The 22219-nt window shown below is 31.9% G+C and overlaps 3 protein-coding genes across 6 annotated transcripts; 1 reads left to right on the top strand and 2 right to left on the bottom strand.

Annotated features, from left to right (window-relative positions):
• Positions 1-1565: 1565 nt before the first annotated feature.
• Positions 1566-12098, bottom strand: LOC105284605. Of its 3 annotated transcripts, XM_026969348.1 has the most exons (4): positions 10725-11167; positions 9413-9568; positions 6563-6709; positions 1566-2498 (listed from the first exon to the last, which is right to left on the bottom strand). In XM_026969348.1, exons 1-4 carry the CDS (start codon positions 10792-10794, stop codon positions 2281-2283), a joined length of 591 nt encoding a protein of 196 aa, XP_026825149.1. In that variant the 5' UTR covers positions 10795-11167; the 3' UTR covers positions 1566-2280. The 3 variants fall into 3 exon arrangements, with proteins under 3 accessions (XP_026825149.1, XP_026825151.1, XP_026825150.1); XM_026969350.1 differs by lacking the exon at positions 9413-9568 and having other exon boundaries at positions 10725-12098; XM_026969349.1 differs by lacking the exon at positions 6563-6709 and having other exon boundaries at positions 10725-11009.
• Positions 12099-12204: 106 nt separating this feature from the next.
• LOC105284609 lies at positions 12205-17882 on the bottom strand. 2 transcript variants are annotated; one of them, XM_011348265.3, is made up of 8 exons: positions 17688-17882; positions 17448-17486; positions 15788-17355; positions 14410-14635; positions 13269-14141; positions 12939-13180; positions 12654-12840; positions 12205-12478 (listed from the first exon to the last, which is right to left on the bottom strand). In XM_011348265.3, the coding sequence occupies exons 3-8, from the start codon at positions 17345-17347 to the stop codon at positions 12366-12368; spliced, it is 3201 nt and encodes a 1066-aa protein (XP_011346567.2). In that variant the 5' UTR covers positions 17348-17355; positions 17448-17486; positions 17688-17882; the 3' UTR covers positions 12205-12365. The 2 variants fall into 2 exon arrangements, with proteins under 2 accessions (XP_011346567.2, XP_011346568.2); XM_011348266.3 differs by lacking the exon at positions 17448-17486.
• Positions 17883-18172: 290 nt separating this feature from the next.
• On the top strand, positions 18173-21760 carry LOC105284608 (THAP domain-containing protein 1). Its single transcript, XM_026969347.1, is given in 5 exon segments — positions 18173-18899; positions 18982-19148; positions 19249-19392; positions 19470-19703; positions 20336-21760. Coding segments are annotated over 5 exon segments (726 nt in total). The 5' UTR covers positions 18173-18798; the 3' UTR covers positions 20416-21760.
• The last annotated feature ends 459 nt before the right edge of the window (positions 21761-22219 follow it).

Raw genomic sequence — 22219 nt, 5'->3', positions numbered from 1 at the left:
ATTTACTTTTTTTATACATATTTATAAAATAATAATTTTTGTAATAGTCATTAATATAATAAAATAGTTTTGATAATTTGATATGTAATTTATGTGTAATAATTATACATTAAGCGAGATTATTATATATTTCATATATGAAATAAAATATATCTAAATTATAATAAAAATGATCAAACAGTGTTATATCGTTTTATATCATTTTATAAATTTATTTCAGTATAAAAGCATCTCTTAAATCTATATACAAAGATATCGATAGACATTGTATATGTATGATACATAATAAGCAGAAATCTTCGACAATGAAATAGAATAACATTTTGTCATAAGTGTTTTATTACTAACATAAGAAACAAAAATAATCGAAATTTACGTGTGTAGGTATAAATCTATAATCGATTTACTTTCATACATTTTATCAGTAGCAAATTATACATTTTTCTGATAAATTAATTGAATCATAAGCATAGTGTACTTTTAGTGTCTTGGACGGATAAAATGGACGGACATGTATTTTAATCTTTAGCTTAATCTTAGTGTACATTATTTTTTTTACTAATTTTTATCAATATATATACAGGGTGTCTGGTAATCTCCGTGCAACCGATTAATGGCATATAGTTCAGGCCTAACTGAGTTAAAAAGTCCTCTACCATTTTGCAATTTGCGCAATAGTTAACGAGTTATTAATTGTTAAAAATCGCTGTATTAGTCCGGCCTACCGCCGAATGCAAGCGCGCGACGAGATGCGACTACCTAGCGATCGAAGTTGCTAGGCGCGAGAATCGTTTATTACAAATGGCATGCCTAGCCATTGCCACTGCGATCGCTAGGCACTCGATCGCTAGGCGGTCGCATCTCGCCGCGCGCTCTGCATTCGGCGGTAGGCCGGACTAATACAACGATTTTTAACAATTAATAACTCGTTAACTATTGCGCAAATTGCAAAATGGTAAAGGACTTTTCGACTCAGTTAGGCCTGAACTATATGCCATTAATCGGTTGCACGGAGATTACCAGACACCCTGTACATATATACAGGGTGTCCCAGACCTACCGTATCACCGGTTAATGGTAGATTCCTGAGGTGATTCTGAGACGAATGTTCCTCTTGCAAAATGTCGAGGGTGGCATAGTTTCGGCACTACGAAGGGTTGTAGTTATCCTATCCTTGTGTAGAATTTTCCCGCGTTCAGTGATGGTAGATTGAAGGGGTCCCGCGCATCGCGCACACTTCAATTTGAACAGCCGCGAAAAATTAAGATCAAATTAAAGTGTGCGCGATGCGCGGGACCCCTTCAATCTACCATCACTGAACGCGGGAAAATTCTACACAAGGATAGGATAACTACAACCCTTCGTAGTGCCGAAACTATGCCACCCTCGACATTTTGCAAGAGGAACATTCGTCTCAGAATCACCTCAAGAATCTACCATTAACCGGTGATACGGTAGGTCTGGGACTCCCTGTATACATGTATTAGAATATATTTAATAAAAATGCATATGCAGATATATTATAGTTCTACAAAATTATGGGATCTTAATCTTAAAATAATAAACATATTTTAATATGTATATTATCATCATCATATGAAAAGTTATAAAACACTTAACAATTTTCTGAAATCAATGATTTGATTTTTGAATGTAAAAGACTTTACGTTCAGTCCAATATAGCTTGATATAATTTAATCGCATAAAAATTGCACAAAGTAATAAAAATTTATTATGGGTCAATCATTTCATAACTCAAAAAATAATTAAAATATTGTAGTTTACAAAAGTAAAACAATGTGTCATTATAATGTCCAAAGTAAAATAAATACATATAAGGTTCCATAAGAAGTCTGCATATATCGAGATTACGTATTGTCATATATCGATAAGAGATATCTTGTATTTGTAAATTATTTATATAAATCTATCTAAGGAATCATATAAGAGAATTACTAAGTATAATAAATCGTCAAAAGAAAATTACTTATTTAGTTACAACAAGAAAATTAATATAAAAATGTGATTCGAGATTCAGGCAACGAATTGCTCAAATTGAACATCCATCTGAGCATCGTACTGTGTGATATTTGGAATACTATTAGCCGAGTAAAACTAAAGATATTAAACGTAATTAAAGTACAACATAATTTGTTATTGAGAATGAATTGACTGAAAAGGAAGAATTATACATGAGACTCACTGCAACAATAAATGTACATTAAAAATTCGGCAGGCTTTCAAACAATTGGTAAGTCTATCGAAACCATAAAAAATTGTCTACGTGTAAAACAGGCTTCTCCAGATTATCAATGAGCTCATGGGCATGATCCATGTATAAATTGTATTTGGCAAAGAAGATATGGCCAAGTTACATCCATCGCCGGAACATGTAAACACGCAGGTACGATAAGTCAGCTTGTCACCTGGCTGCTTCACGTAGTCGCAGTAGTTTCCCATATGCACAGGCGAGCAAAATCGTTTTGTACCGATACCACCTAATTTAATGTATAATCATACAATTTGTATAGTTATGATTTATAAGCAAGACCATATAATTATTTCTTTACCTAATAGAGAGACTTAGAACATTTCTTCACACAGCAAAGTTAACTTTATGATTTTCTTCTTTAATATTAATGCATTTATTTAGCCACAATGATTTTAAAATAATTTTAACAATATGCAAGCAAATTTGAGCAATTCCAGTAATTCAATATATATCGCACGATTATAATAAAAATAGTTCTTAAAATATTATAAAATATATATTGATATTATATAAAGATTCTACTCCATTTAAAAAAGATGCTTCATAGAAGGATTCCATCTTAAATAAAATAAGTTTTATTTAAAGATGTGTATGTTTCTTATTACAGATAAAGACATAAAAATTAGGTCTTCATATTTTAAACTATCCCACTACCTACAAGGTGTCTCAGGAGGAAAGATCAATATTCTGAGAGGTGATAGTATCAGTTATTATAAGCAAAATGTGTCCTATTCCGAGATAATTTGAATTTGGCGAGCAATATTGCCACTGCGCCTGCTGGTTGTTTTTGCCTTCCCTCCCACTGCAACACTGTTGTATGAATCGATGTGAATCATCAGTCTACTGTTGTGGCTATTGATAATGACATTGTGGAAGTTGTTAAAAATGCCGCAAGTCTTCACAAATTGCAGTTGAATAATGCAGATATGCTATATGTGTATATGATTTCTTCGATCGTAATGCTTCTACTGTTCTTGAAGAATATCCTGATGCTTTTCTGCGCACAGAATTCCGAATCGTAGTGTTTCTCGAAGTTTTCAATAGATTTTGTGAAAATATGCTTCCCAGTGCAATTTCAAGAATTTTAAAACTGCGTATTCAAATAGCTCCATCTCGGAAACTGTTGAGAATAGGACGCAAGTTCATACGAATATTTTTTTGCTTAAAATGATCGACATTATCACTTCCCAGAATATTGACCTACTCTCCTGGAACATCTGTATATTGTTTCTTAAAATGTAAATGGTGCTACAATGCTTAAAATGTAGATGGTGGTACAAAAATCTTTATCAAATTTAATAAGCTATTTTTAAAATTTACATTATTTGTGTACCTCCATTATCCAAACGTTTTACTATCCGAATTTTCTATTACTCAAGCATCTTATCATCCACAAAGATCCCGTATAAATAATGTTTGGTTTCCTTTTTTTAAAGCACAGAACATTTTGTACAATAAATCTTTTCAATTTAAAAGATTTGTGTCATTAGATAAAAAAGTGACTCGAAAAAAATGTTTTTGTTACTTTACACAATTAGATAAAATGCTCAAAAAACATTTATATGCCGATATAAGATTTAACAGATACAAGATTTATGAATTTCTAATAGGAGCTTTTACATAATTTTTTATATATCTATTATTACTATTATTATTCTTGAAATATATTAAACTAATGTGGAAAAAACTACTAATTATTAATTCGTTTATTCAAATAATTAAGTTTTCTAAACACTGTTTGTGAATATTTTTATCGTGTTTCTATTGTCGGTCAGAAATAGTTTCAGATGTATATAATGAATATGATATATTCGATAAAATTAATATATTTCTTAGTATAAATTAAATTAATTTGATTATAAATTGCTTAAGCATTTTTTAGCAATCGCCATTTGTTATATTTGAAAATACTATTGACTCATTTGTGGATGAATATCAAAATTGAAAATATGGAATATTTAGTGGGTGATAAACAACGAATAGAATGCATAAAAGATATTCGTGTGTGCTGCAATCAAAGGGTTAATCCTTGGGTTAATCTTAGTTTGGATAATGAAAGTTCTACCATAAAAGTTCCATCACTTAATCGATATGCATGCAAATGTAAACTAAAATAAAGTTTAGTGAAATAAAACAGTTTCATGACATGATACAATGACAAAACTATTGCGGTTAGTGTTAGTAAAGTAAAATTGTAAACGACATTACTACTGCAAGTTTTAAAATGTGTCTTAATAGCCTTGATAAAAACAATGTTAGTCTTATTCTTTATTTTATTGCACTGTTTATATTTTTGCTTGCCATATTACTTTGAATAAGATGTTTGAATATCGTTTATTATTTCATAATAGTGATAAGAAGATTATAAACTATGTTATATTATTGTATTATTTCAACTTATCTTTTTTCCTATTACATATTTTTCACATTTTAATGTTATATCATAAAAATTATGAAAACTCATTATGATAAATAAAATTATAAAAATTATAAAAATTCTCAATTTGTTTTAAATATTCCATGATGTGTACACATTTTATAAATATAAATATATTATATATATTTAGAAATTTATTCATGGATTGTTGTGTTTAAGTTATATTAATGCTGAATAGATTTACATTTCAAATAAAATAAATAATTTTTTCATGTATGATTGGTATTTCAATTAATATAGTATCAATGCAATTATATTCTTGTAAATGTAGTATGTATATACATGTTTGTTCGAAAAGTGTGAGAACTGGCTGTAGCATATTTTCTTACTATGAGCGATCTATTTTACACATTTATGTCTGCCGAACAAATCATTTTACAGTTGTCAATTAAAAACAAAATAGTTATAAATATTATCGAAATATGGCATTTATATGTCAGTAGCATGATAATGTTATCAGAAAAACGCAAAAAAGGCATCGAATTTTATTTTAAACTCGGTAAGACTTTACTTGTAAAACTGAAATGCTTAAAATACTAAACTGACGGCTATGACTGTTTTCATAAGAAAATTTTTAATAAGTATAACAATAAGGCACAGTGTTGTAAAAATATTTTATAATTTTATATAATTAATATATAATTATTATGTAAGTTTTTATAGCTTTTATGAAAAGATATTGATTATTCGATATTTTATTCGATATATTGACTATTCATTCGATATTAATATAAATACTTTTAAAATTGATGAATATACAGGGTGTCCCGGGTTTTAACCGACAAACTGCGGGAGCATATTCTACTAGTGGAAATAATAAAAAATTCTTATATCGAGTTTGCTTAGAAATGCTTTATTACAAAGTTATAAACCAATATTGAAAAGAAATATGAGATAAGTAACAACGGAACATAGTGTAGAATTTGGAAGGTCGAAGATGTTTATGTTATGTGTATTCACATGTATTCATGTTCACTATGTTGAAACGATTCAGTATGATTGTTACTTTCACAACAGTAGCTGTTAGATTTCAATCGTCGTGTCAACTAGCAATTACTATCAGAATGCCAAAAGTGTTTTCAAATGAGGAATACACTGATATTCATTTCGTGTACGGATTCTGTGACGGAAATGCACGAGCTGCCGTACGAGAGTATCAACGTAGATTTCCTAACAGGAGAGTGCCAGATAGTTCTGTGTTTAGTAATACCCATTTGCAATTACGTAATCCGTTGTTACTTATCTCATATTTCTTTTCAATATTGGTTTATAACTTTGTAATAAAGCATTTCTAAGCAAACTCGATATAAGAATTTTTTATTATTTCCACTAGTAGAATATGCTCCCGCAGTTTGTCGGTTAAAACCCGGGACACCCTGTATATGTAATATTCGATATTTTTTCTCGATATCGACATCTCTAGTATCAATGTTGGAGAAACATTCTTCGAGTAAAATAAAAGTTTTATCAATACGGATACTGTGCTTTTTACAGCTTTAGTTCTCAAATTTTTTAAGCAAACAATGTATATAGCATACAGAAGACAAGAAAAAAAGATTAAAAAATCCAAGATCACGTAATTTCAAAAATATTACGTATCTCGCGTACGTCTCTCAATATTTTTTCGGCTTGTATTTATTTAAAAAAATAACACGTATACCAAATATTATAAAATAACTTTTAAAATACTTAATAATTTAAAAATTTATATATACATATCTATAAGCAAACAATCTTTATTTTTTTGTAATCATTTCCGCATAAAGTGATTTAGGAAAAAACATTCACATACACACACAACGATAGGAAAAATACTCGTGCACACACAACGATAGAAACACTGAAGTAAGAACCTCCATAGCGGCCAATCGATTTGACGCAATAACGCGCGTCATAAATATGACTACAATTAGTTGGCATCAAAAAACTTTCAACCAATTCACCGTCCATACATTTCCATTCAGTTTCTGATGAGCATTGATAGCAATCCAAGGTCACCGCTTAATTAATTAAAAATGTAATAATTAAATTTATAATTATAATTGTAATTATTAGATATTTGATATGCATGTAATATATAGTCTGTCAAGGCTCTGGTGCAACTGCTTTTCTTTAATTTTTTCCTTCAGCGCTATTTCTTGATAAGTGGTTTCGTTATAAAGCTTCACGTTTCAGCTATAATCACTTGTTGAGGCGCTAACATATCTGCGTCATTAGTTTTGACATTAAATGTGATATAATAAATTAATAAATTAAATCTACTACTAATAATTAATAAATTTAATTTAATAATAAATAAAATCTTATTAAAGCTCGTCGAAAAAATGTACGGCCACGTACCGCACACGCTGATGGAGGATCAAACAGATACCAGAATAAAGCACTGCAAAGACATGTTAAGATCGGTCGATATTGATCCGGATTTTATGAAAAACATCTAACTCATGAAGAAACATGTTTTGAATATTTGCCACTTGCAAAACGGCAGAGTCCAGAAGAACCAAAACCGAAGAAAGTGCTCGTGCAGAAGAGCTGAATCAAAAGGTATTGTTTATGGCTTTCTTCGGTTCGAAAGGAATTGTTCATAAGAAATTAATAAACCAAACAGTGAATGTTGATTATTATTTGGGTGTTCGTCTGTGGAACAGATTCCTCGGATGTTTGTGGGACAGAATTCAGTCTAAATATCGAGCACAAGGATTTTGATAGCTTCTGCACGATAATCAGCACAAAATCCAAGATTTTACACGATTTCTTGATCAGAAAAAGCATCGCACCTTTCGTATTCATCTGCTGTCTGATTTTGTTCCTGGTGTGACTTTTGGCTATTCCCAAAACTCAAATTGGCGATAAAAGGAAAGCGTTATGACGCTATTCAGGACATACAAAGGGCTTCGATCACGGTTTTAGAGGCGATTCCGAAAATGATGATATAGTGATTATAGTCTCGGAAAATTTTTTAATCACTTCCAACGTTGTATTGAGTCAACAGTCAACAGTCTATGTTGAAGAAAAAAACAAAATAAAAAAAAGAAAATAATTGACGTCTTGTATTTTTCTCAGTGTTAGTCGCACCAAAGCCTGAACAGATCGTATATTTCTCGTATTGCACAAGTATTCAAATCATACATCATAAAATAATAAGTTTACGATAGCTGTCTTAAATATATGTTTGTGAAAGTGATTTTCACATTTTACTTATAAATGACGATATAAAACACAATATATCTGAAGAAAGTCAAAATTATTGACGAGGTGTTCCTTAATCTGATTAATTATCGAACAAATTTATGTAATTTGTTTATATTAATTTAAATAATTATATTAAATATGTAATAATGTAATAATGAACTCTATATGGATGGAAACATAGAAAAAGAAATGTTAAACGTGTTTAGTCTATGTGAAATTAATAAAGACAGTCTCTTACCAAGAAACTGTCTCTTATTAACTTCAGTACGTCTTGAATATGTTGTAGGATAAATTAGAGATAAGAAGATATTTTTTTATATTTGTTTTCTCACATATTTAGTAGTTACAATAATCCATTGAAATTAATTTAATATATTTTATTTAATATTTAATAGATTATTTATATTTAATATATTTTCAATTGAATGTCATCAGATTCGTATTGTATTATTATATATGCAAAAGTTTTAGTCTTTTATCAGCGTTCTGATATTATTATTTAAACTTTAAATAAATTCTCACTTTTTTATATTTTATGTTTTTTTTTAATTGGCTAAAATAAAAGCATTCTGGACCGGTTAGTTTTGATTTTTGCATAGAAAAGAATTATTCAGAACTCTCAAAATATTCATAAATACAATGCTTGCAACCCGGTAATATCCAATTTAAAAAAGACAATTCATCTAAAAAACATCTTGTTTTAAGTTCTCTATACTCTCTACACAGAATCCCTTTTAAGGTACCGAGAAATAGTAACAAAATGTACACCCATCTTTTTTACAATGTCATGAGCAATATTTAATTTAGTAACTTTTCAAATTCCTGCATGTGACCATAAAATATATTTTTAAGATTTATTTGCGCGATTGAAATTTTCGCAATAACGTCGAATACTTCGTCCGTTCATATCGGTTTCCTCAAACGTCTTATTATTGTTTCAGATTAGTTTCACGATAGTATGAAACATTTTATTAATGAAATGAATTTGAATTCGTACAAAAAATTCATCAATTTTTTTGTTATTTGTTATCTATTTTAAATATTAATAAAACGCGTGTAATGCGTAAGAAAATTTATAAACATTCACAGTTCTTAAAGAACAGAATTTTTCACATATCATAAAAATAAGTAACAACTGCATGATAGAATATTTAACAGAACAAATTATTGAAAAAATGGAAAATTTCGAATAATGTAGAACAAACATTTCATACAATCATCTCGCAACAAACAAAAATTCAACAAATATTTCGCAACAATTTAATATGTTAAAAATATGTTAAAAGACGAGATTTGCCTTTATAAATATAAGATATCATGCATACACACAGGAAAGCATGTTTCAGGAGTTGTCGAAGAGATCTGAAAAAATTATTCGGTTTAGTATAAGGCTACCGACATGCCGGAATGACTGGGATCTGAAGCATGATCACCAATGAGATTAATAGCCTTTCCCCCTAGTACCGCTATGTTAGATTTTCAAGCTGTAAAATGTTTTGATCATTATTTACCCTCGAAACGGCCTATATGTTTAACGCAATATTGCGCCCCATAAACATAATCGCACGACTCTGGTTGAAGATGTTCATCGCCCGTTAGAAATTCATTACACTGAAAAGGATACTCGTTGCTGGTGCTGTTACACTGGTAGCAACGAATGCTATGACCTAAATATAAATATCATTTGTCAAATCGCCTGACAATTTTATTATTCAATCATACATTAGTGTCTTGCTCTTGTTTTAGCATTTAACTGAAAGCCGCGCAAGATATTTGACTTCTGCAGCACGTCTATTTCAGTTGACGCATTGAAGTTGCAGTGAAGTAAGTTTAGAACTTTACCCTTCATAACATTATGTCAAAATGAGAAAGATCCGCAAAGTGTAACCTTTTATGCAGTCTTACCGAAATTTTTGATAGATATCTATTGGTATTACTATTTACTGTACATAAAGTTAATACATTTGCATCGTGTTTACGTATTTCCGAGTCATCATCTTTTATTCCCTAGTTTTACTATTCTGATAAAGATATTATTTTGTAATTATCAGAATCTCGAGTATTTTACACATCTCTCACTTGTGTATTTTCGATATAGCAGAAATATACACATATTACTGGCTTCATTGTTGATCGATAATTACTACTAATCATATTTCACAAATACCTAACGCTATAAAGTATCAAATCTCGTCAAAAACCCTGCATTATTTTCTATATTTGATATTTTGTTAAAGATATAATTGCAACAAGATGATGAAGTATCATGATTCATAATATGCACACATTGAGACTATTTGTGCTACCTGAAACACAATTCCAATACGTGTAACAAATGTAATATCCGATGCATATCATATATTCTACTAATGTATACTAATTCTCGTGACAAATATGGTGCCAAAATATTTGGCAATAAAATTGCAGTTTCCAATATCAGAGATCAGAATTTTAAAACTTTTGTATTCAATTTCAGGGAAAAACATTCAGCGATTCCTAACCATCTCTGTTCATATTGCACATTAAATTCAAATCAAAATATCACGTTTTTATGTTCACAGAAACGCAATGAGCAACTTTTTGAACATCCATGTAAGACAATTTCACGTTTCTCGTTTATCGTTAAAAAGAGTACATTGTTCGTTTAGTTGTTTCACTAACGTTTCATTATGATCCTTCGGAATAATTAATATTTTCTCGGCATTTGTCTGGTCTAAAAAATGTCAAATTAAGGAACAGTAGTGCACATGCCCCGCCCAGAACATAAAACAACAATGTTCCAGTCCTCACATTGTGAAAAATGTAATGTGCTTTAAACCTCACCTGTTTCTACAAACAATGAAAGTATGACCAGAAGCGCACATATTCCGATATGACAGTCCCTGGCAATCATTTTTGACGATTAGTTTTGCACAGTATTTTGAAGTCTTCGTTTTGCACTTCTTTGGTTCGTTGATTTGATTTCTCAACAGCGTTTATTTTATCCGTCTGCGTCAATCATGGAACCTGTATCCCACTGTATCCGTATAGTGATATATGCTTCTTTTCTCTAGAGCAAGCGTATTGCTGCCAACTGCAATTCAGAACAGTTGACAGCATAGTATAACTAGTATGGGCACTCTGTCATTTGTTTGACTTTGCGTCGATCCCTTCTGCGCATTGTCATTTTTTTGGTAGCGACCAATGAGACAATTGTTGTATGTGTAGTGTAAAATCAGTGAGTGTATGACCACAAATTAATAGACAGATAGCCAAAGGCCCGGGTTAAGGCGAGACCAGCATTTCTCACTGAGTCTGTCGGTAAAGGGCAAAGTGTGTCGATAATCGAAGTACGGAAATGCTGGTCTCGCCTTAACCCGGGCCTTTGGCTATCTGTCTATTAATCCTGTGATATGACACGCTGTGTTGGTGGGTGAATCTTCGTCTCTCTCTAGCGATGTAAAAACTTTACCAAAGACATCGGTAATGTCATGCAGTGTAACTTCCTATTTCTACGAGATAGAAGTTTTTGAAAACATTTGTTAATTAAAAATTAAGAAATGGTGCGCTATTGTGTAATAAACAATTGTAAATCCATATGGACCCCGAACACTGCTTTAACTTTTCATCGGTATATGTACAAATGAAATAATTCGTATAATTAATCACAATAATGGTACTTATAAAAATTTATCTTTTAGATTTCCACCTGTAGACCATATTCCAAAACATTTAATAAAGAAGTATGAAAAATATACATCACTTCGTATATGCAGTAAGCATTTTGTAGAATCCGATTATTATTGCTCGATTCCAATTCTCTCGATTCGATATTATTCTCATTTTGAATAAATAGGCACTTTACTCAATAACACAGAAAAAATATTTCTACTTACGTGGTCAAAAGAAATAATAATATATTCGTTTAAACTTCATATCAATACCATATTTGAATCACATTTGAACAACGCGGGTCATTGCGGATCTAACATGGCGACCAATTAGAAAGAGGAAACAAGTTCGCGCTTCTCTATATTTTAAACTTGATCTACAATATACTCGTTGCGTTTTGTTTCTTGAACTTTTTCTCTTATCTGGTGCTTTCTCGACGTATCTGTTTTGATAACAATTGTGTTTCTTGTTGCGTGTTTCTCGTCTATTCCAAAGTTCAACTTTTATCTTAAAATAGTGTCAAGAAATCAAAGAAGGCGAAAAGAGCAAGGAACAAGACGCAAAGAGCATTGTAGATCAGGCTTTTTAGGGCTATACTATTTGCACAATGGAATAATATTAGTTATATAACAAAAATTCACAAGCCTTGTGATAAAAATAAACTATTACGTATATTGCGTAAAATATCCATATAACAAATTATGAAAGTCTCTCTAATCCTAAGCTGCTCAGCTCTGTCAAGGAGTACAAATATACAGACAAAACAGCAATAACTGTGCAATCAAAATATAGGTAATGAAAAGCTAATATATTTTAAACATCAGTAACAGAAGGAACTCTCCTTCCATTAGCAGTCTGAAACCAACGTTTGATTTTGGCTTCAGCATCAGTAAGAAAGCTATCAGGAAATCGTTGTTTTACTGCACCTGTACACAAAAAACGAAGCAATTGTAATAAAATGATATTATCAACTAAAGAAACTCACTAATGTATATTTCATGTATCAAATGGATACTAAGGAAACAACTGAATGCAAGTGGAATGAGAACTATGGAACATATATTACGAATTTAAAAAAAAACATTTGAGATCACATCTTACCAAATACAACCTCACACAGTTTTGTATCAGAGAATTTGATTTTATCACCTTCCGACCCACTCCAACTTATCAATTTGGCAAGACCGTTTGAAATCAACTTGGATAAAATGTTCCCTGTAATGGTGCGTTCTGAGGGAACACATGATGCGCCAAAAGCACTGGCGCATTTAGAATAAAGCAAATCTCGCTGTCAGAGCACGAAAAATATAGGATGATTATCTTGATTGTTTAATACATTTTTTATATGTAATATACATATATTAATTAACATCATATGGAACTTACTACAGTTTCATAATTAATAGGATTAGCTGCCACAAATTTTTCCATCTTTTGAAAGTCCTCCTTTGTGTTCAGTGGAATAAGTGGAATATTAGGAGCTACCATGGATGTAGCGTAATCTGGATTGACAGACCGAAGAATTATTGCCTGGTTCATTAGCATTAAATCCAACTTTTTGTTTATTTCCTGAAGTATTGCGTTGTTCTGTTTAATTTCACTGTGACAATGTTTGCATTCACAATCATCTAATAAAGGAAAAAACACATATCTATTGAAAACCTTCAAAGAATATGAAAGCTGAAACTATCTGAAGCGTATTATATAGATAAATACCTTCATTTTTCAAATTAATGGAGCATTGAGACTCCATTTGTATCTTTGTCTCTTCCTCATCTATATCATTAGTCGAATGAGTTTCATTTTCATCAGGCTCTACTTTCAATGATGAATAAAACTGTTCTTCAAAGCTTGGACTAGAAGTAATGGTCTGTACCGATGAACATGACGGATTTTGGAACGAACTTGAAGATCCTTTATCAAAACTATTTATCCGCATTGAGGATGAAAATTGAGTGTCTTGAGGAGCGTTATTACCTGATACACAATCAGACGATGCTGAGGTAACGGAAGAAGTATTGAGAATTTCAGAAATTGTGTTACTTGTCTCTTCGTCCTTGGGAGAAAGAACTGAGGAAATTTCACTGTTCAAAGTTGTTGTTGTATTCTGGTTCTTACTAATATTACTTTGCAATTGGCCACCATGAACCGTTTGCAGTTGCCTTTGCTTTTGCTCACTGTCTTTACTGAAATTCTCTTGGAACTCCTGAAGGACTCTGAGCCTGGCATCGTTCTTGGGAGGTTGCTCTCTAAGCGGTTTCTCGCTCTCTTTATCTTGTACTTCATCTACTATATGAATACTATAGTTTTTAATTACATTTGAAATATCAAAGTTTATTTGAGGCGAAGTCTTGTTCGAACTTTCATCTTCATTTTCGCTAAGCTTTCTAACTTTTCTCTTGCGAGAACCTTTTTCTTTTCGAGGCGATATATTGCCCTCCTCATCTTCGTTGTATTCATAAAAGTGTTCATAAAAGTCCTTATACCGTGTTGGTGGCTTCCTCCTTCGTGGAGCGTTATCTGAATCCGTTTCAAGTGATGTGTCATCTTTAGCTTTCTTCAAACCTCTAACTGCATCATCATACTCATCTGCAAATGTAAGAACAACAATAGTTCCAATAGATTTCCAATCATGGCTCTAATAAATAACAGTTATTTAATTGCAATAGTAGAAATGTTAAAAAATTCTATTAAGATTTGAAGAATCAGCTTAAACTCGTAATCATAACAGGAAAGAAACACAATAAATCTGGACATTTCATATTTACTGTATGAAATTTTATAAGAAATGAGAAATGGATAGAAAGAAATCATAACTAGATGGATAGAAACAACACATCATATTGAAATAACTCACTATATAAGTGAAGAACTGATGCTTTAAGAAGAGGCCAATGAATGTCAGGCTCTATACATTGTTTTACAGCTTTCTTTATGTGTACAGATCTCGACCCTTTTTCTGGCCAGCTTTTTGGAGGCCAGAACATTTCAGTAATTTTGTTATCAGGCCTATCAATCCATTTAACAGGAATCACTGCAATTGTTTCTCCTTCTTCTTCTTCCGTGAAGGCTACTATAGCATACTAAAGAAAGCAATACATTACAAAATCTAAATTAAAGCACAATTAAGAAACTAAAATCATATAGGGTAAAGCGAAGAGAGACGCCGCACAATTTAAGCTATTGTTATAACTTTTTAATTGACAAAATTTTTTATTTAACGCACAAGCATAGCATCGTTTAGTCAGCAGAAAATATATGAAATACCATATGTGAACGTTACACATTTTCATAAAATATCAAGTTTTTCAAGAAGCGGTTTTTTTGTCATTTCTTCTAATAGGGTAGATAAGAAACCGCATATTGGGTAGGAGAGAGAGACGCCTTATGGAAAATACACATAATAAAAATGAAACTATTATTCATTTCTTATTATTTTTATCTTTCTTATTTGCTTTTATAATTGATCATTTTGAATGAAAATAAACATTTTTCGCCATAAATAACGATAAATATTTTACGCTATAAATGAAAATACAAATTTTCCGCTATAAATAACAATAAGCATTTTATGCTTTAAATGAAAATAACATTTTCCGCTATAAATAATAAACATTTTGCGCTAAATGAAAATAGGCATTTGCTGTCATAAGTAACGATAAACAAGAAAGCTTAGTTTTAGGATTAAATTTTTAGAGAATTATTGTGAAAAATGATAAAGTTCGGAATTTAGTTTAGTTAGTAGTTTTTAGATTTTAAGTCACGTTTTTGTTGTCTTTCACACAAATTAGAATAAAAGAGAACAGCTGTCATGCAACTATCACATTTAATGCATTTGAACCAATCCGATTTAGATTGCGTTTCATTGTACAGTTCTAGACATTCAATGCACTCGTCCTCATGAAAATAATCAGATTGACGATTAGGTGTAACTTCTATTTCTTTAACCTCTGAGCTCGAAGACTGGAAGCTATGATGTCGTTTTATTTTTTGTTTTTTGTTTTAGTATTTGCAGCTTTTCCTTTTCGTACGTTCTTGCTATCTGCCTTACGTTTTCTTCTTTCTATTTTTTCTTTTTTCTTGCCTTCTGACTTTTCTTTTTCCCGGATTTGTCTAACATTTTTTTCCTTTTGTTTATTAATGAACACAGATTCTGTCAAATTAGTTACCGATTGTTTTCTTTGAGAAACAGAAGGTTTAAGTATTGATAGTATCGGATAAACAATGTTCAAGACCTTGGTTGGTGTTAACATCTGTGGTTCTTCGTACTGTGAGCTACAGCTAGGTATCGGATGAACAGTGTTGAAGACTTTGGTTGGTGTAAACATCTGTGGTTCTTCGTACTGTGAGCTACAGCTAGGTATCGGATGAACAGTGTTGAAGACTTTGGTTGGTGTAAACATCTGGTGTTCTTCATACTGTGAGCTACAGCTAGGTATTGGATGAACAGTGTTGAAGACTATGGCTGGTATAAACATCTGTGGATCTTTGTACTGTGAGTTACAGCTAGGCTGCGATATATCTGCGATATATCCAGAAGTAGACATTTTTTCAGTTTGATTAAATTCATCTGTTTCAGCAGTAGGATTTGTGCTATGGTGGTCGCAATCTAATAAGTAGGCACGAATGACATCCTCATTAAGGGGATAAATCCCTGTTGCTCTGAATGCCGCAATTCCTGTTTGGACAGTTGCAGATTGAGTCCATGCAGAGTTTAATAAGGTACTAAATTCTCTTGGGATCCTTCTCATACTTTTACCAAGTCTGAAATATTTTGCACATGCATCTCTGAAATATGTTTTGAATAGTTTGAAAACCACCCGGTCCAATGGTTGTAAATAATGAGTAGCATGGCTTGGCAAACACAAAAGTACAATATTATTATCTTTAGTTGTTTCTAATACTTTCGCATTTGTCATATGCGAAGCATGTCCGTCAACGATGAGCAGATTCTTTCCTGCTGGTTTACGTGGTATGAAATGGTTAACTAACCAATCCATAAACAAATCACTATTTATGTATGCATTCTCGGATCTCATTTTAATTACTGTTCCTGGTGATAAACCTTTTTCATATTGAGGTTTATATTTTCCTTTCATGATGTAATACGGAGGTAAAAATTGACCTTCGGCATTGCAACAAGCAACTATCGTAATTATTTCTCCTATTTCTGATGAAGTTACTACGTTTACATCTTTACTTCCTTTTGCTGCTACTTCTCCTAGAACATTATTCATTTGTATATCGCTTTCATCTGCATTCCAAATTCTTCCAGGCTTATCTAATAGATCGTTTTCTATTAAGATCTTAGTTAACAGTTTGAAGTATTCAGAAACTTCGGCCTTGTTCATTTCTTCAATCATAACTCTTGAAAGACCTTCGACTTTTTTAATGCTCAGTTCTGGATATCTTCGCAAAAATGATAATAGCCAAAATTTTCCTGCCATTTTTGTTTCTGTATTGAAAATCTGTTTTATATTCAACATATCAACCATATTAAAAGCCATCTCACGTACATCCCTTCGTGTTGGTGTAAAGCCAACTGACTGAAGCCCCAATATGTGTTTAACTAATTTTTTTTCTGCGTCGCTACCTAAGTGATGAGATGGTCCAATCTTTCCCTTGATAAAATCATTTTTTTTAATACGGAATCTGAGCGTTTTTTCGGGGATATTGTATTTTTTCCCTGCAACTCGAGTCGATAGTCCATTTTGTAAAACATCCTCAGCAGCCTTTTGAAGATCTTCTTGTGTCCAAGAAGCACGGTTAGTTCGCCTTATATAAACGTTTGGCATGACTCAACCTATGAAAAACAATGAACGAGATAAGCAAAAAGTAATACATTTTATGACACATTTTAAGTGTGTCATGTCTCCTTGAAATGAATGAAAATACCGCGTTGTCTATCCTATCCACGTAGCACGGCCATCTTTCCTAAAACGGTAGGAAATATGACACAGTGCTTTATTTAATAACAATATAATATAATAACAATATAATAGCAGGAAGAACTCAAAATGCACACATAACCTGTTTAAGCTATGCCACTTTTAATAAATGACTTTTACAAAAACTGTTCGCCCACTATGTTTAATAAAAATTATACAGCTATACTACAAAACTGTGATACCTTACCAGTACGATGAATGCCACTAATTCTTTAATATCTTCGAAACAACCGCACAGATTTCGTAAACAATTTAACTGTGTGTATTATAACTCGACACTATACACAATGTATCTACTCACAGCTCTACATCTAGCGGTAAATCGATAAACTAATAAGTGCGTCAATTTCCCTACCAGCGTGATCTCTTCTCGCTTTGCCCTAGAGTCATATGGCTCATGCTCACAGGAGGCGGTAACGCGGCAATGCGTAATGCAGCAACGTGGTTGCCAATCACCGTCTTGCATTTCTGGTAATACGGAAATTATATATTTAGTATTACCAGAAATGCAAGACGGTGATTGGCCACCGCGTTGCCGCGTTACCGCGTCCTGGGGACAAAAAAAAACACATGAGTATCACATGTGTGGTACTGCGTATGTGATACCCATGTTTGCTCGTCAGGATGTTTCATCTGAAATCTGAAATATTTACAATGTTAATTGCAACATAACGTCACATATTACACAACTCGAATATTTATTACACATAAATGCATTCTACTTACTGAAATAAATGATGACTTTGTGTATTGTTGCATTTTGCAGCATCTGTTCGGCATTGTTGTCATTTTTTTAAACTAACAATCACAGATGTCTATATTACACCCGCTACTGACAGCAAGTGTCAACACAATGTCACATATACGCACTACCACACGCACTGACGCCATGTTCTGTCAGGTGTCATGGCCGAAACCGGAGATCCGGCCGGCCTCAGTCTTTTGTATGCCAAAGCCCGTAGTTAGCGATCTAATATAGTATAGACATCTGTGATTGAGAATAACCAAATGGACTAGATACATAAGCTACGTTGTATACAAATAGATAGTTGCGGGCCCAATCCATGGACATAGGAATAAGGGGACGGAGCAGTAACCAGGGGGGGTTAAGCCGCTTCGCGACGGGAGGGCTATAGTCACGTGGTACTTTTGGTGCCGCATTGGTGATTGGCTGCGATTTTTGAAGGTTATAGTGTGATCACTTCTTGAGAAATAGAAATAGAGTTTGTGTTGCTTGAGTGTTTGATTTCTCAAAAGTATATCAGCTGTATTAAATATATACATTTCTGTGCCGCATAATGCCACAGTGCATCATAAAACAGTGCAAAAATCGCACTGTAAGCCGTCCAGTGTTAGAAAGACTAAACGAAGAAAGAAATCTGAATATATCATATCATCGGTTAGACCGGATCATATGTTATAAAATATGATAAAAATATAAAAAAATATAATATAAAATTACACGTCGAATTAATTTGTAGATTTCCAAAGAAGGAAAAAATAAGACAGTTATGGTTAGATATACTAGAACTATCTGCGGAGTCAGTTCCAGTTGGAGGAAGAATTTGTTCGGCACACTTCAGCGAAGATGCTTTTGATCTTTCAACTGGTACAAGAAGACTTCGACCAAATACATTACCATATAAAGGTATTATATACTGTTTCTTGATCCTAGTTTATATATAAATATTCTTTGGATATAACTTATGTTATTACTTTCCATATATATGTTTTGTTTACTTGTTTAGAACGTACGGTTGCTGATATTGTAAATGATACTGTAAATGATATTGCATCAAATGAAGATATTGCAAATGAAAATATTCAAGCACCAAGCTCTATAACTAGTACAATAGATACAGCCACATCTCCTATCCCTGGATGTAGTTACTGTAAGAACTATTTACTTTAGTAATTTAATAATATGTACATTACATGAAATTATTTACACATAATTAAAATGTTATAGTTGTGGATGCTTCAACAACCGTTTCTCCAAAGAGGAAATTTAATTCTCCGGAGAAAAGTCGGCTGCGGAAAAAATTGCGAGAAACAAAGAACTTGTATTAAAAAAAAATAAAAGTATTACAACAGAAACTTCGCCGAAAGGATTCAAAAATTATCTCTTTAAAAGGAATTTTAAACGCACTGAAGGAAACAAATGTATTGGGAGCTAAAGAGATACAAATATTGCGAAACATAGGTGGGGCAAACAGTAAAATATTGGAAAGACAATTGCGAAAACAAACGGAAAAAAGGGTACATAAACAATTTGATAATCAATTAAAATCATTTGCTTTAACGTTGCATTATTATTCACCACGCGCATATGAATATGTACGTCAGGAGTTTGATAATTGCTTACCACACAGTAAAACAATATGTAAGTGGTATCAAAATATTGAAGGAAAGCCTGGCATTATGTTAGAAGCTTTAAATGCTATTAAGCAACGAGCAAATAATGTTGATTATCAATTGTTTGGATCATTAGTGTTTGATGAGATGGCTATCCGTAAACATTTAGAATATGATGGTAAAAAATATCATGGATATGTAGATATGGGTGAACATATAATTAACACTGACACGACTCTTGCAACACAGGCTTTAGTGTTTATGGTAGTGTGTATAAATAGTGCATGGAAAATTCCAATAGCCTATTTCTTCGTTGACAGAATAACTGCACAATAAAAAAAGAATCTGACTTTACAATGCATTTCTTCTTTGCACGACGCAGGCATGCAAATTGTGTGTGTTACTTGTGATGGCACAGCTACTAACTTTGCTATGATGGAACAATTAGGATGTAATTTTAGGAATATTTCTTCCTTGCAGACAACATTTCAACATCCAGTAACGAAGGAACCAATAGTAATATTTCCAGACCCATGCCATATGTTGAAATTAATACGTAATACATTTGGGCAATTGAACAATTTTATTGATGAAGATAACAAGATTGTAAAATGGGAATATCTTGAGAAACTGCACAAAATGAAAGTACGATTAGCTGCATAGACACTAAGCCGATCTGTTGCAGATTCATTACGATATTGCAAAGATAAATTGAAACTAGATGATTTCAAATATGTTGAAGCTACAGTTCAATTTTTAAATGTGTTCAATGACTTATTCGATATATTAAACTCTAAAAGTATGAAGCAAACGGGTTTTAAAAAAGCATTATGCTTGGAAAATGTTCGAGAATTTACAGATAGATTCGAAACTTGTAAAACCTATATAATATCTTTAAGAACAATTAACGGAGATTTTCTACATCAAACTTGCAAGAAAACCGGATTTCTTGGATTTTTAATATGTATAAATAGTGCACAAATGTTATACAAAACTTTGTGTCAAGAAAGAAATGTATTAAAATATATACCATTTTATAAATTAAATCAAGACCACATAGAGCTTCTGTTTGGTTGCATTAGATCAAGGGAAGGTGGAAACAATAATCCAACAACTCGACAATTTTCAGCTGCAATAAAAAAGATATTAGTACATTGTCAGCTAAGAAATGTATCGACCGGAAATTGCGTTGCTTTAGAGGAAATTTCTATCTTACATGTTTCATCATTTAATAAAACTGTTAACTCAGAAGATGTTATTAGGTGGTCCAGTGGATTACATCGTCTTGAAAATGATAATGAAGTTGTTGATGGTGATAATGATATAAATAATCATGATGATACACTAGATGTAAGCGAGTTATCTGAATTTACAAGAGAAGTGACTGTGTATATTGCTGGATATGTTGTCATGCAATTACAAAAAACTATTTTATGCAACCAATGTATAGACGCATTGAAATCCAATCGAACTATGTATAAGGATAGTTTAATTACTTATAAAGATAAAGGCAGACTGACATATCCATCTAATGATGTATTAACAATTTGTTATACGTGTGAAAAAATTATTAGACATGCGTTATGTGAAAGTGGTGGGACATATATGAATAAGCGATTTAATGTGTAATACTTAACAATTAGAGTTATGAACAATTTTATTGGACATAAATTCTTTGTAACTTTAGAAAGTCATACATCGGAACAAGATGCATTTAATAATCACATTGTTCACTTAATACGGTCAATATGTTATAAATATATTAAAGTCAGATTGCATTTTATTACACAACAAGCTGTTAATACGTCAGAGAGTATGCGACGTGTATTTAATAAGTTAATTTTATTTAAAGGACAATGAATATATATATATATATATGTAATAAAAATAAAATTGATAAAAACATGTTATGAAAATTATTGGTGATATATCCCAATGTCTATATACAACTAAATCTAAGAATTATAGAATTATTAATGAATTTGCAATGTTTCAGTATTCAGATTTACACTCTATGAACAAGTTGGGATTATTTGATTTTATAATTATAAACAATTTGTCTCTATATCATATGCATTACTGTTGCACTACTAATCTTTTACTCTTAGGTTGATTTATAAAATATAACATTCTGTTTCTTTGTTTTATTTAAAATATCTCACTACATATATTTAATTGTGAAGAAACTACATTCCTCATCTTCATATTTCGCGTATTTTTACTACAACCAATCATCATTGCGGCACCAAATGTACCATGTGACCACATTCCCCCCCCTCCCCGCAAAGCGACTTCACTCCCCTCACCCATAATGCGTGTTTATGCTCCGTCCCCTTATTCCTATGTCTATGCTCTAGATTCTCT

The sequence above is a fragment of the Ooceraea biroi genome, chromosome 4 (genome assembly GCF_003672135.1).
Source record: "Ooceraea biroi isolate clonal line C1 chromosome 4, Obir_v5.4, whole genome shotgun sequence".
NCBI lineage: Eukaryota > Metazoa > Arthropoda > Insecta > Hymenoptera > Formicidae > Ooceraea > Ooceraea biroi.
Note: the sequence above shows the minus strand (reverse complement) of the source record. Positions and strands in the feature narration are given on the sequence as shown.

Coding starts and splice junctions, on each gene's coding strand:
- LOC105284605 (XM_026969348.1), bottom strand. CDS start 10,794: ATGATTGCCAGGGACTGTCATATCGGAATATGTGCGCTTCTGGTCATA. Junction 9,569..10,724: donor TTCATTGTTTGTAGAAACAG/GTGAGGTTTAAA, acceptor ATTTATATTTAG/GTCATAGCATTCGTTGCTAC. Junction 6,710..9,412: donor ACATATAGGCCGTTTCGAGG/GTAAATAATGAT, acceptor TAATTAATTAAG/CGGTGACCTTGGATTGCTAT.
- LOC105284609 (XM_011348265.3), bottom strand. CDS start 17,347: ATGCCAAACGTTTATATAAGGCGAACTAACCGTGCTTCTTGGACACAA. Junction 14,142..14,409: donor ATCAGTTCTTCACTTATATA/GTGAGTTATTTC, acceptor TTACATTTGCAG/ATGAGTATGATGATGCAGTT. Junction 12,479..12,653: donor ACTGTGTGAGGTTGTATTTG/GTAAGATGTGAT, acceptor TTTTGTGTACAG/GTGCAGTAAAACAACGATTT.